Raw genomic sequence first — 15401 nt, forward strand, 5'->3', positions numbered from 1 at the left:
AGAGGTGTGGGAGAGTCCACTTTAACCTCTGTATCACCCTTTCGGTCCTCCAATTCCCTCACAGCTAGCCTCGCTTTAGCCTTTTAAGTCCAATCTACAAGAACCTTTTCAGTACAAATCCACCTATGTGACAAAGCTGGTTGCCTTGTCTAGTACTTCAGAATAAACTCCAAATACTGTCGAACTATCTAATTCCCTTTGTTTTGCCTTTCCTATTAGATTATCCTCAAGTTTATTGGCAGCCACCAAAACTTCATGATCATGAGGACTTCTTCTAGTTCTGTCCTGAGACTGTTATGTGGCTTTTATTTCATTGTCTAATCTATCCAAGTTTCGACCTTACTTGCATTTTTATGTTTTTCTGGACCACTACTGCGAGGTCTTCCACTTGCATGATTGCAGGGTCTTTCTCTGGTACATCGTTTTCTGATGCAAGAGTCAGTTCTGGACCCACTATCAATACATGCACTGTGCTTTCTTATTCTCCATTCTTTCACCCCATTCTGCCAGTCCATGGACCTCGCTTCTTGGCCGTCATCCTGAACATCCAACCAATATTTAAACTTGGCAGTAATAAAAATAGAAAGTGCTGTAAATACTCAACAGGTTTGGCAGCATCTGTGGAGAGGGAAGCACAGTTAATGTTTCAGGTCTGTGACCTTTTAAACTTGGCAGTATATTTTCCTGCACATCCCATAATTGTCACATCCTTCCATTCATTAGACTCCTCTGGAATATATACCATTCCTTTACCCACGCTGGGCAATTGGCCTTTGGCTGTGATAGCTCTGTCGTGTGTCATGATCATTGATATTACCATGATCACTCATTACCCTTGAACCCTTGATCTACCATATTCTGTTCCTCAGGACCTTCATCACAATACACATGAGCATTTGAGGGATAAGTTGCCTCATTTACTTCTATCAACTGCTCAGAGTCTGAGATTTTGGAATTAATTCTGATTAAACATGAGGAATGAACCTTAACAGTTTGATAAGTACTGTAATACCATCATAACCTATTACCTTACCAGGGCCTTTCCATTCCCTATGACTTTTTTATAATAACACCAAATATCCTGAATTAAATTCTCTCAGATGGTCTTATACGATGCCTCAGTGGTGTCCGAATTTTCTCTGAGACCTCAGCCTTGATGAAAGCCTGTCTCCCTACATGTAAAACATTTATTTACAGAGTTACACATTACAAGCTTGCGCCTCCTAACCCCAGTTTCAGTCTGTGTTTATCTATAATCAAAGATTATCGTGGGTAGATGGGAGTGTGGAATTCGAGACAGAAGCAGATCAGCCATGATATTATTGAATGGTGGAGCAGGCTCGATGGGCTGAATGGCCTACTTCTGCTCCTAACTCGTATGATATAGGGACACAGAATCCCCAGTTAGTTCCCACCCCCTGCATGTAATTAAACACAATTAATATTGTTCAAACTGTTTATCCTGCTTGATGACATTATTGTTGCTGGATGTCTTGAGATCGCCTTGATGGTGCCAGATTCAAACTAATGTTGGGAAAGGGAAGTCTAATCTTTGTGGGCAGCTTTCTTAAGGTCAGTGGTGAGCTTCTTCACTTCACGGCTGCCCGCAAAATCTGGGCTTATTGTTAGACCGACTGCTCCAGTCAAAGCCCTCAATCAAAATATGCGATTCTGATTGTGGTAGGAGAAACGCACTGAAAATTCAATGCCATCCCTCCACAGATCTCCTAATATATCATTTTAAACTTGCCAAATTATACTACCCATTAACCCCTGAATGAGGCTAACCAACCCAGGTGTCTTTAAATCAACAAATTAACTGTTTAAGAATTTAGTTTTTCTAATTAAACACTACTAAGACATAAACAACATTAAAAATAGAAAAAATTAGAGTCCTTGCAAATTTACAGACCAATGTTGCTTGAAGTCCTCACAGTCCGCCGATGGGGGAAAAGGTTCTTCAACAGTAGAGCAGTCTGTAGTCTAATTCCAGCAGTAAGTGATGCTTTCCTTCTGCAGTGATGAATTTCAACAATTAACGACTTGCAAACACTTTTTAAATGAATCAATTTAGCTTTAGAATTTTTGAGGGACAAGAGATTGTCAAGGTCTAACTTCCCTTCCTTCAGTTTAAGTTAGCTGAGAGCTCTCCTTTCCGGTGCTAACACAGAGCTGTCTGTCTGTATTGTCTGTTAGAACAGACTGTTTGCATTATAAGCCAGTTCAAAATTGAATTGTAACAAAAGTATCTCTTGATGCTCAGTCCGAGTGGCTGTATCCAAGACAACAAGAATGCACCCTTTGAATTGCAGTCTCTGAATGGCTGTTTGCAAGGCAACATGAATGCATTCTTTGACTCAGTCTTACAGCAATACAGCTCTTTTTCCAGTCTTAAAGACACACCGCATTCTTCCCGGAAAAAAAAACTACAGGATCATAAAACTATAAAGAAAAAAGCATATACAAAACATAAAAGTTATTTACAAATGTTTACCTTAGTACTTAGTGTTGTGATCCTTTGTATTATTTTCTCCACTTAAAAGTGTTAGATAATGGACTTTCTACCTTAAATGTATGACTAGTTGTTACTTAGTCCCTTGTTTTCTTTTGTTAAATTTGCTTCATGGTTTTAAACTTAAAATGTAGTATGAAACTCTGATGCTTATCAAAGATGAGAGATTAACAGACAAAGCTTTCTATTTCATTATTCCTGACATGTTACAAAGCTTACCTAGTTATCAAGGCTGAATAGACACTTTTGACAGTATAGGGAGTTGGGATCATGAAAGTGATGCAAGATATGAGAGCTAAAATGAATGAGAGGTAGAAAGGACCTCAAATCATACCCTAAACTTTCAGAATAATCTGTGTTTTTCATTGTTTCCTCTTCAATTTTAAGGTCTTGCTCTCCTTTAGGATTAAAAATGAACACATAGAATTGCAATAAAATTATTAGAAAAGAATACAGGATATATTGTAATCAGCAAAATGTTGTTGCAGACTGGTGAGTTTTTCTTCATTTGCGTTTGATTAGTAAATATAACTTCGGACTTTTTGTAGGATTTGAACATTGCTTAGGGAGAAAAATGCAGATTAAAATTTTGAATCCTTTCCAGATAAAGAACATTTGAATTATTTTTTTTTAAATAGGTGATATGGAATTTCTTTTCTACCAAGAAAGCTAAGGTGTTAGGAGCACTCGACGATTGGATGTTTTCTGATGTCCAGGTTCTGATTGTTGATGAGGGCAGTTTGGTCTCTGTGCAGGTCCTAAGTACAGTTTTAAAGTTGCTTATGGAACATGCCAATCTCAAAAAGCTTATAATCCTTGGTAAGTGTCTGCTGATAGTTTTGCATGTTTTCGGAAGACATTACTATCGTTAACATGCATTCCAAAATACTATTTTCTTCAGTTTTCTCTGCATGCAAAGCAAGATAGACAGACAGATTATAGAGTACCTTCTTCAGAACTGCTCTGAAGAAGAGTCACTGACCTGAAACGTTAACTCTGCTTCTCTCTCCACAGATGCTGCCAGACCTGCTGAGTATTTCCAGCATTTCTTGTTTTTATTTCAGATTTCCAGCATCCACAGTATTTTGCTTTTAGATTATAGAGTACAGTTACTAATGGTGTCAAGTAAACCTAAAATTTATATGGTTTCAAATTTAATGCTACTATTAACTAGCATTTAAACAAATAATTTGCTGAATGTGAATTAATGAACATTTCCAGAAATGACCCATTAACACCACATATTTAATAAATCATTATCGTTGAGCGTACATGTATTCGATTTTTGTTTTCGTATGCCTGTGCAGTACTATAATGTAGACTTTAATCAGTCTCTAGCTGCGACTGCTTTCCGACCGCTAGTACTACTTCCTGTATCAGAGGTCTCCAACCTCTTGGAGCATTGCGGCACGTAGTGACATCCATATCTGATTAAATTGCCTTTGAGTCAGGCAGAATCATGATTAATGTCATGGCCATTCTCAGTCTATTTCTTGGAATCCTTGGATAGTTATTTATACCTCTTTCATCCATCCATCTCCTCCTTTCCCCTCTGCATCACTTTTGTCAGCTTCTCCTTCTGTTTTTGTTCCCTTTTGTACTCTTAAGTACTTCTCCCTCTTTTTGTCTCTGCAGTTATGGGTAGAAAGAGACAGCAGCAATGGGGCTCAAATGAATGGATGGTTAGAGCAAGGGTCTCAAACTTATTTTAAATGGTGGGCCTGATCCCACATCTTAGCAGTTGACGTGGGTCACATTCTGCAAAATTTATTCGAAATACTCGGTAGAAATTTGTAGCATTTCACCCATTTTGTGCCATAAAACCAGGTGGCTGAGGGATATATACCAATTACTGGGTGCAAGGTCCTGCAACTTTGGCCGCATGGTGGTTGTCATATTAGTCCGATTTTAGGCATCCCGGGCAGCTGCTTGAAATCAGTGTTTGATTAATTTAAATATGCAAAAGAGGATCGTCTGCCTGTTTCTGGACCCTTCTGCAAAATGCGTGAAAAACTACGTTGAACATGCACAACACTAGCTCCGACTAGCTTTTAAAGAACTACATGGCCTGAACAGAGACCCTTACAGGCATTGCTGAAGGCTGACAAAGAAATGGCAAGAAAAGAGTGCCTCACCCAACTCCACAGCACGATTATGGGCTGCTGTCGGTCGTGCTCAGCTCTCCTGTCTACTTACCAGTGATGTAGCATGCCCAAACATTGGCCAAGCTGCCTCTGGATTTGCAACAGGTGCCAGTAGTTCACCTCTTATTAAAATGAGACTGGATACCCAATTTTGGCTGAACCTTGGGGCCCCGGCTACAAATTCTGCAAGATCCTGAGTGAGGAGCCAACAGTTGAGACTGGGTGTCAAGCCGGGGGATTGTTTGTGGTGTGTGTTGCCCTGAGAGGAACTGAAGGAATATAGCTGTTGCTGATGGCAGTGCCATGCACTGTTTCCCCCCTCAGCCCGATGTGAACGGTAGCAGTTGGAGCTTGCGATGCGCCCACAGTAAGGTCCCCAGATTTCACTCACTGTTTACTCGTTGCTCCTCTCTCTGAACCACTCCCACTAACCATGCTGCTGCTTCCACCTCTGCAGAAAATGATGGGACTCATTCCCCAGCCCTTTCTTCACCCTCCGCCCAAGGCACAATCCCTCTTTCTACCATAGCATATCTCTCTGACGATCCTCATTCCCCTAATACCATTTCACTCTTTTCCCCCTGTCTCAATTCCCAAATAAACCCCACCCCAACCATGGGCCCAATTCCCTGACTATCCAACCAGGATCCCTCAACCCCAATCATCCGACACCCTAAGACCCTGCACCCCGCCTCAAAATTGTTGCTGTATGACAGCAGCCTGAATGCTCTCCCAATTTTCCTTCCTCCTGTCCTGCTCACACAGAGAATGAAAAATAAAAAACATTTGATGACCAATTAGTGCATGGCTGATGTGGGAGCTAGCATGGGATGAGCAAGTTTTGATATACAAACAGAAAATGCTTGAAATACTCAGCCGGTCTGGCAGCATTGGGAGAGAGAAACAGCGTTAACATTTCAGATCGATGACCTTTCATCAGAACTAGTTAATTTCTGTCTCCACAGATGTTGCCAGACCTGCAGAGTATTTACAGCATTTTTGTTTTTATTTCAGATTTCCAGTACCTGCAGTATTTTGCTTTTGTAAGTTATGACATGCTCTGTCACTGCACATTGTTTGGTCATCCCTGCAGTTGAACGGCCTCTGCACATGCACTGTTTCTAATTTTGTGAAGTTTATAAAATTATTTCTTTTATTTCTTCTAGGCGATGTTAGACAGTTACCGAGTATCGAACCTGGCAACATGTTAAATGACGTATACTCCATTTTATACCGAATTAAATGGAGCATTGAACTTGCAACCAATCATCGTGCAGAGAGTCAGCTGATAATAGATAACGCTGCTAAGTATGTTTTTTTTTCCTTCTTCGGACCTATAGTTACCCACTCACATGCATGAGCACAAAGTGAAATGGTTTTCCTGTATTTTTTTTCTTAATCACTGCAAACTTCACACGGTATCTTCATTCTCCTCTTAGTGGAATTTGATGAATTTTGGATGATCTGTCCTAAAAAGCAGGCTCAAGAATCCTGACTAGCCTGTGTTTGCTCCAAAATGTTTTTGCCACTTGCAATTGGATCTTCTGTTCTTATTTTGGCAACTTTGTAATTTGTTTATTACACTTTTGCTGCTGCATTGCTAGCTTATTTGGGTTTCTTTTGCATCATTGGTCACTTTTTCCTCCTTTTTTGTATAGATTATTGATTAGTACTCACTTTGTTTCTGCATGGGCTGCAAACAATGGAAAGGGCTTGGCTACTGGCCTATATGCCAGGGAAAATTAAAGCCATGTAAATATTACTGGTCCTACTGTAACTCAAAATTATCTTCCTGCCTCTGCAGTGAGGTGTCCTTTTAATAGCACTAATCAAGCTGCCTGTCTGACTGGACATGTTCCACTCTGTCCTGCTAACTCAAAGCTTTGTGCAAGTCAGGGCGGGTACTGATTGCAACTGCTACCCACAAGTCACTGACTTTAGAAGGTAAATTGTAAAACAGTGGGGGACTAGGTAGGTGAGAGGGAAAAAGTAGTTTTTGAAATAATGCTCAAAAGACTTGCTTTCATAGCATCTGAATTTCTTTTGATGTAACCATTTCATTTTTCATGAATTTTATTTCTCAGGATTGCTGAGATGGGATTGAAGTCTACTTATAAAGAGTTGCAATATGATGCAGTGATGTACATATCAAAGGGTGTAGATGTCACAGTTCCAACGTCTGATAAAAAATTCATTCTTGTTTCTCTACCCCCCAAATATAGCCCCGTTGGTGAGTATGAAAACCGTTCATGTTGATTTATTACTTTGAGCTTGCTATCGGAAAGGGATGTTTTACATTAGCTATTAGCCAGAGGTAGCATTTGAACTTGTAATGGCTGTCGCTGACTCTTGATTTTAACTTCCTTGTGCACTCCTGTGGAAGATGGACAAGTAAAATGTATAAAATTGAAATCTCCATCCACTTTTTGCCAACTGTTCCCATTATAAGTTCCTATGTCCACATTTATAATGGAAACTTCCTTTGTAAACTTCTCATGCTGTAAATACACCCTCTCCCTCATCGGGACTGAATTATATCTGTGTGCCCTGGTCCAATTATACCCTGGCCTCTAACCTTGCTTCATCTGAAAAATATACTTGGTCTTTACTCCCCATGTGCAATGAATGCACAGTTTCTACATCTTGAGGGAATTAAGATCGACTAGTATACATTTGACTGTTTATGATGGCTGAATACAAATGAATGCTTTTGAGCAGGCGGGTCTTCTAAAGGTCGTAACTGGGAGTTTGGAATCGGGCATAATATTGCATGTGTTGGATGCAGATTTGCATTGAGGACCACTGCTAACAAGAATGAAGGACTGCACTGAGCTGATTAAATAGCATAAAGGAATATCCTCACAAAGATTAAATCAATTCAAAATGCACAGAATCTTCTTTGTTACTTCAGGTTTGATTGTGATGTTTTGGAGTATGATGATAACTGTGAATTCTTTTTGTCATTGGCAGATCTTCAAGAAGCTATCAGTTGTTTACTAAAAAAGGCCCCAGGCCTGGACAATGATGTGACATCACAGTTCATTGCATTTAGACGGTAACTATATTTTTAAGAAAGTTGGTAATGGAGTGCAAAGTACAGTATTTTTCCCTAAGGTGCCACTGCACAAAAAAAGCAGGAAGGAGGAAAGAAATAAAAGGTATGAGCATTTTTGCCAGTGATATGAATGTGCAGTAAATTGAGACTCACTGAATATATTACTAACCATAAAATGAGTAGTATGGAGGTTAAAGCTTTGCACTCCACTAAGATTTATCTCATGGTGCTTTATGAATATAATCTGGTCTCTAAAATGGGGGCTGTGAAAAGATTAAAAAATGCTTTCACTGTATTTCTCTGTGGTAAGAGAAACACCATGTATACAAAGATCTCCAATGTAATTCCCTTATAGAAAGGGAACCATACAAGGTAACTTTGTTTTTTATTTGATCATGGGATCTGGGTGTCCCTGGCAAGGCAACATTTATTGCCCATCCCTAAGTGCCCTTGAGAGGGTGGTGGTGAGCTGCCTTCTTGAACTGCTGCAGTCTGTGTGGTGTAGATACACCTACAGTGCTGTTAGCGAGAACGTTCCAGGATTTTGACCCAGTGACAGTGAAGGAATGGTGATATAACTATCAGGAGTCACCTGACTATCACCAAGTCAGGATGGTGTGTAATTTGGAGGGGAACTTGCAGGCGGTGGTGTTCCCATGCACCTGCTCCCTTTGTCCTAGATGGTACAGTTCATGGTTTGGAAGGTGCTGTCGAAGAAGCTTTGATGAGTTGCTGCTGTTCATCTTATAGATGGTACACACTGCAGCCATGGTGCGCTGGTGGTCAAGAGAGTGACTGTTTAAGGTGTGGCTTCAACTGCAATTCTCATTCTTTTAAACTGGTTATATTTCATTATAAATATTGAAGTGCAATCAATAGGTGTGGCATAAAGCAGCCTCTATCTTGATAAGTTTAGATACAGTCTGGAATATGCCGCATCAGAGCATCTCTAATTTTAATGCTTTCATATGTACTGCCAGGCTGCATTGACCTAAAAACTACTCAATATGCCTTTATCTTAGAACTTGATTGTTGTAATATTGGATATATGTACAAAAGTCAACTGATGCATAAATCTGCATTACGATTTCTGACTTCCTCTTTTTATGCAGGATGGATTGTGCGTTAATTAATGAACTCTGCTGCATCCGCTATTCAGATCATCCGACTAGGTGAGAGGTGCTAAGTGTGAGACAATTTACTGTGATTGTATTTTCACCTGTATGTCTGAAGTGTTCAGCTTGTAGAAAGATAGTAAAGATACAGATTTTCCATTGCATACCAAGTTTGGTCCGTTATAGAAATTACAGCATTGTATCAGTACATGAGTAAAATACAACTACAGTCTTTAAGGGAAACATGATAAGGGTCACAAATGGCATCTATTAGCGTATTCACAACTGCTAATCTACTGTTTAGTAAGGAACATAGGAGCCGGTGTAGGCCATTCAGTTAGATCACAGCTGATCTTAATTCCATCTGCCTCCCTCCCGCCCCAATCTGTAACTCTTAATATCCCAGCCTAACTAAAATCTATCAGCCTCAGTTTTGAAATTTTCAATTGACCTAACCTCAATCACTATTTAGGAGAGAGTCTCAGATTTCCACTACCCTTCGTATGAAGAAGTGCTTTCTGACATCACTCCTGAACAGACCAGCTCTTATTTTAAGGCTTTGCCTCCTTTTTCTGGGCTCCATCACCAGAGGCAATAGTTTCTCCCTATCTTGATACTGCTGAGAATGAAACTTCTGAAATGGTTTGGGTGGTATTCTTAAGTGTTGCATACTGGAGAATCTCAGTATTTTATTTAACACAATGTGTGTGCAGTTTTCTCCCAGTTTGTTATTGCTTTGAAACCAGGTTGAACACTGAACTCATTTGGTTCTCTAAAGGAAAATAATTTTGGTTAATTCCTTTCAATTGTAAAATATAGACTCTGTTTCATTATTAAGCCATAACAAGAGAACACATGTACAAATACGGAACTTTAAAAATCAATGTAATATTTCATGATCTAGAATCCAATCAGCAAGAAGGGTTTCTGCTAATCTTCCACCCGTTATGGCAGTCCATTGGGAAAACCTCTGAGGAAACTCCTGATGCATATATTTATAGAATTATTTTGTGCCGCTATTGTCCATCACGAACCATCTCAACACTTAGAACAGCAATTAAGTTGCAGATTGAGGATCTTCACATTGGGAAATACCGTTCTGGGGAATATTCCATTATATCAGCCTGTTTTTTTTTTTATTGGAACCTCAACATGTAAAACATCCTGAGCATGGCCTTTCACATTTATTCCCAGAAATATACCAATATTGTTTTTAGCTTACTTCTACAAAAGCTGATAGGAACCACAGTTTTCAAATTATGACATCGATGTAGCTCGAACAAGTGGGAATTTCATTTAAATATTGAGATATGGATGGGGATATCTTACACCGTTTTCTGACATTTGTGCAATGCAGAACAACAGAGTAAATTGCATTCATTCACTGAGGCATCGAGGGAAAGTCATACTGAAGCTCATTGCTCCTACCTGGCAGTGACCATGGGAACTATTTTTACAGTTTCGGGCAGCAGAGATCCTAATATGGAGCTGTGCTGTCTGCTGCAAAGACACCTGAGGTTAACATGCAGCATAAGGCTGGCACAGCTAGTGATTCTCTTGGTCTGCAGCAGCATCAAACTTACCTCCATCATCATTTAGGATTGTTGTGATGCTAACCTGTGTGGATAGGGCTGTGGAGTGGCAGACTGCCACCTCATGCAGTACCACCTTCACTTCAGATGCCATCAGACAGGGCGTTGGGTGTTGGACTGCTCTGTGACTTGCTTGCAGAATTCTGCCTGGTACATTGGGTCTCCTTTTCCTCAATTGTTGCTCATCACTTCTTTGCGCTCTCCTCATTCAGGCTTGCCAAAGGTTGCCAATGAGTTAAGATGCCTTTTGAGCCTTTCCAAAGGCTTTAAGAATATCTCCCCTGATTCTACTTCCCCTTTTAATTGCCTGTAACTCCCTTTAAGTTTTACTTACAAATTTCCTCCCACCACTAGCATGCTTCCTGTACCTTGAGCTGTAAATGATTATGCAGATAGCCTGAAGGTGGAGAATTGAGTGTGAACTCGCATTTTAGCAAGATATGCACCAATTTCTAATGCAGAGTTGTTGAGCTCAAGGTTCTCAGTCATCTATTTTATACAGTTCGTGGTGATCGTGATGCAGTAATGGTATCTCATTGATGAAAATTGTGTTTTTCAGTATGTTTATATTAGAGATCAAAAGGTGAAGCACTATACTAAATAAAGTTCCAAAAATTTGGTTTGCATTTCAGAAATCATAAAAGTAAGATTCAGTTCCAAGTTGGGGACAAAGTGTGCTGTACAAAGAATGGATATGTCAGAGACTTTACAGAAGAACCAGAGCCAAAACCAAAGTCAAAATCAGAGTCAGAAAGAGAGAAACGAGTTCGTCTGTGTAATGGAGAAATCTTTTTTATCCTTCAGGTAAAGTCGTGCATTTACTAATTTCTTTTTAAATAGAGAGGATCATGCCATCAAAATGGGTTCAAGGAATTAGGATTAATCAATCTTTTGTTCTGTTCATTTAATTAGCTATTTAAAATGATACTTAATAAAATTTATGGGAGCTGAATTATCAACATTTTTTTAATTAAAAGCTTCCATCCTTGCCTCTTCCACCCCTTCCTCAACTCTTTTCTCACCTACTCCCCTCAATGTATTGATTCTTGCAGGGATATAGTTCCACAGATACTGGAAACCCTCCAGGACTTTGTGCAAGTGCACATTTTTAATGTGCCAGCTTTGACAGTTATATCAAAAGTCTAATTGACACAAGAGACATCACAGCTGTGCTCAATTCTGCACACATCTAACATACTTTCCAGTGGAGTCACTAGGTAGAGATGAGTTGACATCTGACCTCCTAAAATCACAAGAAGCAAGATCAGAGCATAGATATAATTGAGCAAGGCTATTTCGTCCATCTTAATTCATCTATCCAGAAAGAACCTACGTCTGGAATTTCCATGGGAGTTCTCCTAATCATCCACTGTAAGTTTGGTGGAAGGTTGCTGGAAGCCCTTGAGAAATGGTAGAATTAGTTGTTCATACCCTTTCTCTCAGTTTTTAACTAGTATCATTAGGAGAACCCCGGTGCAAATTCTACTTCCTACTGTTTTTCCTACCCTGATTGCAGCAACCAACTGTTTTTAAATGATTATGGGAATTTTGCCTACATTGCCTGATCGAGAAATCCAATTCATGCATTGATCCTTCTTTGTGAATTTGAATTTGTGCCCCCTGTCCTCCTGTCACAGTTTAGTTTGAAGTTTTACCTTTTCTATGCTACTTACTATCTTCTTTATAAATATTGGGAAGACTGAAGCCATTGTCTTTGGTCCCTGCTCCAAACTCCTTTCCCTAGTTACCGACTCCATCGCTCTCCCTGGCAATTGTCTGAGACTAAACCAGATCCTTTGCAACCTAGTTGGCACATTTGACCCCGAGATGAGTTTCCGATCTTTCATTCACACGATCAATAAGACCGCCTGTTTCCACCTTCAAAACATTGCCTGTCTCCTACCCCTGCCTCAGCTGCTGAAGCTTTCATTTATGCCTTTGTTACCTCTAGATTTGACTGTTCTGATGCACTCCTGGCTGGCCTCCCGCATTCCACATCACTCCTGTGATGACATACATATTAACGGAAATATATTTATATGATTATATTTAACATACTAACAAATATACTATCACAATATCCCCCATTCCCTTAAATAATAACCCATGTAGTATAACATTAACATGTATCATAAGCAACTCTTATGCAATATAAGAAATTTAACAACTATAACACTAGTAACATAAAACATTGAACTGTAACAAGAACATTTGGAACACTCCTCTTCATGGTGTTGTCTACGTTTGGAACCATACTGGTCGTCAGCTGACTGGACCAGACCTTGTGATAATGGTATGTGGGTGTGTTCTTGAACTGTCCGAACTCTCCTCCTGAAGATTGTGTTTGGGAGGGTTGTCCTCAGTTGTCAGTGTGTGTTGCTTGTTATTTTTGTCTGCAGAATATACACGGGTATGTGCAGGCAATGCTGGTTGGTCACCTTGTGCATGAGAGTGCCCTGAGGTGAGATTGATTCCTTCGCAGTATTGCACCATTTGGTGTTGTCACCTCTGCTGGGATCTATGTCTGTTCTTGTGGGTGAAGGACCCTCTCCTTCTGGCCAATGTATAGTGGTGGTAATTCTACACTCGCATGCACATCATATGCATATTTCATCGTGTCTTGTTTCTGATGTAACCGGTCTGTGATCGAGGATGACAGTGGGATGATAGCTTGGTAGTGTGGTTCTCACCGGTCGACCAAACATAATCTCAGCAGGTGATGGCAATCCAGAGTCTAATGGCATTGCATGAAGATGCAATAATACAACTTGGATATCTTGCCCGATTTCCAAACACTTTATCAGTGATTTGACTGTCCTGACCATACATTCAATCATCCCATTTGAACGAGGATATCGGGGTGGTGATGTGACATGATTGATGGACCATTATTCACACATATCCTGGAACGGTTTTCTGGTGTATTCTGGACCATTGTCGGATACCACTTCTACTGGGGCACCAAAAAGACTAAAGATGGCACTGACAGTGTTGGCCACTGCTGTATGTGAAGCTTCTGCACAATAGAACATTTGAAGAGACAGTCACCAGATGGTCTTCTCTGCCTACAGAGCACAGATCTGTTGCTATTTTAGTCCATGGTGACGATGGTATGTCATGCAATTGGACAGTCTCTTTCTGTTGACTAGCCTGGTGTTCCTGCCACGCATCACAAGATCTTACCATCTGGTCAATATCCTTGCTGATGCTGGGCCAGAACACTGACTCACAGGCAAGCCATCTCGTTCTTTCTATTCCCATATATCCTTGGTGGAACTGTCAAAGTGTGTCAGACTGAAGTGTCGCTGGAATGAGTACTTGGCATTCTTTGAGCAGTACTCCATTGGATATACCGATTTCATCTCAATATGGCCAATACGTTCTCTGATCCGTAGGGATCTCCTGAATGGTCTCGGGCCAAATCTGTACAACGATCTGCCATAGAGCTCGGAGTATGGGGTCTTGAGAGATCTCCCTCTGGAGTTCCTCTCTCTTGTTTTGACTGAAGCGGGTGAGATCTACCTTGTAGACATCCTGCAATCTTGCACAGACCTCATCCACCTGGAAGTTGAATGGTATGGCTTGCACCTTCCCAGGGTTGGGCAGTCTACTTAGAATGTCTGAAATGACCATCTCACTACCGGGTTTGTATCCGACATCACAGTTGTAGCCTTGAATCTTGATGAGTAACCTCTGGAGTTGTGGTGGTGCACTCATAGCGGTTTTGTCCAGATCATCTCCAGTGGCTTATGATCTGTCTCGATCGTGAACTCTTTTCCAAATAAGTATATGTGGAAGCTGATGGTCCCGAAGACAAGAGCGAGAGTTTCTTATTCGATGTTGGAGTAATTTGCTTGAACTGGCGACAGACCTGCTGTCTTGAAGAAAACTGGCACCGAGACCTTTCTGTGATGTGTCCACATCTAATGTTGTTGCCTTCTGAGGGTCATAGTATTAAAGACATGACTCAGCTGACGGTGCTTGTTTCAACACAATGCATGTTGGTAATGGTCCTGCTATAGGAATTGGGTGTCTTTCTTCAGCAGTTCTTTTAGTGGAGATGTCTTCTGCAAGAAGCTCTGTATGTATGCAGCAAGGAAGTTAAATAGACCTAGACACCTTTAGAGGTTGTCTTTGTCCTGCATTGTTGGCATTGACTGGATGTCTTCAATCTTCCCAGGATCCAGGTGGATACGTGAGCTTGTGTAAATGGCATCTAAAGAATTGATATGATCAGCCTTAATGAAGCATCTTTGCTGTTGAAAACCAAACCTTCGCATCTGGTGGCTTCCATTAATAAGTGTAGGTTTCTGCAATGCTCTTCTTCCATACGTCCAACTATGGCGATGTCGTCCACAATACACACAGCCTGGGACTTGTTCCGTTATCTGGTCCATGTGCTGTTGAGATATATTGACTGACCGGCAGCACAAATGGTAAACGGAGGAAACAGTACCTGCCAAAAGGAGTTCTGAATGCTCTTGTGACTCTCTTGACAAGTGTACGGACCAATATCTGTTATTTGCGTCCAATTTGAAAAAGTAGTTCTGACAAACGTTGAGTTTGACTCTTCTAGCATTGATATCTTATCAGGACATCTCTTTAAGGCTTTGTTTAGCCTCCTCGGGTCTAAATACAATGGATTTGAACCCTGCTTCTTGATTGCAGTAGTGATGGCACTGCACCAGTCTATGATGTTGCACTCATCGAATGATGCTTTGTTTTTCCATTCCATCCAATTCCATCTTAAAGTTTCTTGAATGTGCATGCTGCATTTTCATAGAGGGTTGAATGATGGCGTTGCACCTTCTTTAAGGTGTAGGACTGCACCCCCGTGGAAATTTCCAACCATGTTACACCAGTCTGAGGACAACCTCTGGAGCTCTTGTACCAATCCAGTGGGTGTGCACCTGTTTTGACTGCTGTGGTCTTCTGACTGGGTCAGCTCATGGATGGTAACCATGTTAAGTTCATTGTATGCTG

At 40.6% G+C, this 15401-nt stretch overlaps 1 protein-coding gene across 1 annotated transcript in view; it reads left to right on the top strand.

Moving 5' to 3' along the window:
- The window catches only part of helb (helicase (DNA) B), a 37121-nt gene that overhangs the window by 13353 nt on the left and 8367 nt on the right, over positions 1-15401 (top strand). The window contains exons 5-10 of the mRNA XM_068050477.1: positions 3151-3331; positions 5823-5964; positions 6741-6886; positions 7627-7711; positions 8824-8883; positions 11051-11222. Coding sequence (XP_067906578.1) covers positions 3151-3331; positions 5823-5964; positions 6741-6886; positions 7627-7711; positions 8824-8883; positions 11051-11222 — 786 coding nt within the window. The remainder of the gene's footprint in view (positions 1-3150; positions 3332-5822; positions 5965-6740; positions 6887-7626; positions 7712-8823; positions 8884-11050; positions 11223-15401) is intronic.

Source organism: Heterodontus francisci, chromosome 18 (assembly GCF_036365525.1).
Source record: "Heterodontus francisci isolate sHetFra1 chromosome 18, sHetFra1.hap1, whole genome shotgun sequence".
Lineage (NCBI taxonomy): Eukaryota > Metazoa > Chordata > Chondrichthyes > Heterodontiformes > Heterodontidae > Heterodontus > Heterodontus francisci.